The sequence below is a fragment of the Lucilia cuprina genome, chromosome 3 (genome assembly GCF_022045245.1).
Source record: "Lucilia cuprina isolate Lc7/37 chromosome 3, ASM2204524v1, whole genome shotgun sequence".
Lineage (NCBI taxonomy): Eukaryota > Metazoa > Arthropoda > Insecta > Diptera > Calliphoridae > Lucilia > Lucilia cuprina.
The window spans coordinates 10978942-10981825 of NC_060951.1; the positions used below are offsets into that span (position 1 = coordinate 10978942).

Sequence of the window (2884 nt, forward strand, 5' to 3'; positions counted from 1 at the left end):
GTTAGGGGAGTGGCACCTCCCATATAAATTAGAGACAAAAATTCGTTTATCTTGGAAAGTATAACAAAAATTCGTTAATCTTGGAAAGTATTACAGTTAGAGTCTTAAAATTTTACATGAATAACTTTGACATTCATGTAAACATTTTGGATAATAAATTGGCGGTCTACCCATGAGAGGACCAGCACCTCCCATATTAATAAAATACAAAAATTCATTTTTCTTGATATAATATAACAGTTAGATTCCTCAAATTTTGTTGGAACCACTTTAGTGTCTTTATGATTATTTATGTGGGAGGACTATCGTTAGGGGTGTGGTACCCCCCATATAAATTAAATACAAAAAATCGTTTATCTTGGAAACTTTTACAGTTAGAATTTTATAATTTTGCACGAATAACTTTAACATCCACATAATATATATAAATATTAATTAAATACAAAAATTGTTTATCTGGGAAACTAATACAACCAAGTTCTTAAAATTTGCACGAAGAACTTTAATATTCATCTGTAAAATTTTTAGAGAAAAGGGCAGACTTTCATCTGGGGACCTCAACATGAATAAAATAGAAAAATTCGTATATTTGAGAAACTATTAGAGCTAGAATCTTTAAATTTTACTTAAGGAATTTTGAAATTCATCTGAACATTAAGAGTATAACTTTTAATGGGGACTTGACATCTCTGAATAAAATCAAATTTTTGCATCAAATTTTGCTTAAATTACTTTAATATTTATCTGAACATTTTGGAGGAAAAAGAGCAGACTTTCATTTCGTTTATCTAAAAAACTATTAGGGCTAGGATCTTCAAATTTTATATGAATAACTTTGACATTCATGTAAATATTTAAAAAATAACGGGCGGACTTTCAACGGGGGCCTCGGCACCATATAAATGAATTAAATACAAAATATCGTATATCTTGAAAACTGTTAGATAATTCAAATTTTTTATAGATAGATAAAAATTGGCGAACCTGCAATGATTTGCTTGACATCTCTCATATGTAACATATTGTTAATCTGGAAAACTATTGTGGTTGTAATTTTCAAAATCGTTAAGTGGGTTTTTATTTATACTAGAGGTTAAAAAAATATTGTATATCCCAAGGCATTAGAATAATAATTATTCTTTAAGACTAAAGGTATATATTAAATTTTAGCAAGTAAGAAGTAAATATATCATTAATGTATTATTTTAGAATTTAAATGAAATATATTGTCACCAAGAGAAATTATAATAAATCTTTAAGAAAATTTATAATTTATTAGCTAAATAAATCATTTTTTTGATTAATATGTATTTAATTTCGATAGGGGTAGCGAAGCACACCGGGTATTAACTAGTTTTCCATAATTTCCACTGTATATTACATTGTGTGCAAAGTAAATATGATATTTTATTTGCAAAAATAAGATTATATTAGTAGTGTAACAAAATATAATGTTAAATATAAATTACAAAAAGAACATAATTAACAAAATACGTTTTTTTTTCAATAATACTGTTTTTCTCATTTTTGTGTGATATCAGAAAATTAAATTCATTATTTTGAATAAACAGTTTAAAGTTAACCACCCTAATGATGTTATTTATAAAATTCCCCTTTTTAACAACGTTTAGGTAAGTGTTGTCAATAAAATTGAAAATATTTTTAAGGAATAATATTATAAATCTCTTAAGTGTTTCTTATTATTAACTTAATTTTTAATGTTCTAATGTGAGTCATATAAGCCTAGACGTCATATTATATGACGGCTAGGCTCTGTAACGAACCAGTTCTTATGAGATTTTAAAAATTACTTTTATAGAATAAAATCGCTACCTTTATAGGGGAATCTAATTCCGATGAAAGCATGCTCTACAATTATCCAAAACCGTTAGACCAATTTTGTATAATTGTGTCTGTCCGGACTTTATACACACCTGTTAGTATCGTCTTACTAACTTTGGACTTATTCATTCCGATGGGGGACTTATTCATTCCGATGGGATTAATTTGTACCTCGTTGTGTCTAACAGTTGTGATCCATTACATTTATAGCAAGTACATTTGTTCTCATATGACCGATTATATCTCATATAACATATTTATAAATGTATATCGTGGATATTTATAATCGACTGGTTATTTCTATTTTAACAAACAAAAATGTTTATCTTGAAGCTGTTAGCAACATTGCTCTGATGGAGTAATATAAGCAAAAATTTCATTTTTTGTATAAATAAATGATTATTTACTGGGCGGAGTCGAACAAAGAACGATCGCATCGAAATGCCGATACTTGATATTGTGTGTCCAATATGTACAGAAGTTTTCAAAAGCTCTGATGATATCTGCAGCACTAGTTGTGGTCACATTTTCCACTTGTCTTGTATGGAGGAATGGAAAAGAAGGTAAACAAAACTTATATTTTTGTTAATATAGAATAAATAAATATTTTCTTTTTATATTTTTGTAGAGAATCAAGTTGTCCCCAGTGTTGTTTTAATAATCCAACAACCCATAAACTGTTTTTAAGTTTCGACGTTTCAGATGATAATTCGAATAATCTTAAAGAACTTGAATTAAAATTGAAAAGTTCAAATGAACACAATCTTAAAATTATTGGTCAAATGCATGAGACCGAACACAATTTTATGCAAATCCAGAGACAATTTACGGCTGCTGATGTTGAAAACAGAAAGCTTAAAGAAAAAATCAGACAATTGGGAGAAAATTGTTTAGGTCTTCAAGGTCAACATATGAAATCTTTGGAGCTTATCATAGAACTCCAAAGGCAGACACAAAACTTATCAATTGCAAATGAAGCTAAGTCCGAAGAGTTAAAATTAAAATATTTAGAAAATGAAAAACTAAAAGCCAGCTTGAAGGC

General features: G+C 27.9%; 1 protein-coding gene across 1 annotated transcript in view; it reads left to right on the forward strand.

The window, feature by feature from the left end:
* Positions 1 to 2189: 2189 nt before the first annotated feature.
* LOC124418761 (E3 ubiquitin-protein ligase TRAIP-like) overlaps positions 2190 to 2884 on the forward strand; it is a 969-nt gene continuing 274 nt past the window's right edge. The window contains exons 1-2 of the mRNA XM_046946087.1: positions 2190 to 2405; positions 2471 to 2882. Coding sequence (XP_046802043.1) covers positions 2284 to 2405; positions 2471 to 2882 — 534 coding nt within the window. The 5' untranslated portion in view covers positions 2190 to 2283. The remainder of the gene's footprint in view (positions 2406 to 2470; positions 2883 to 2884) is intronic.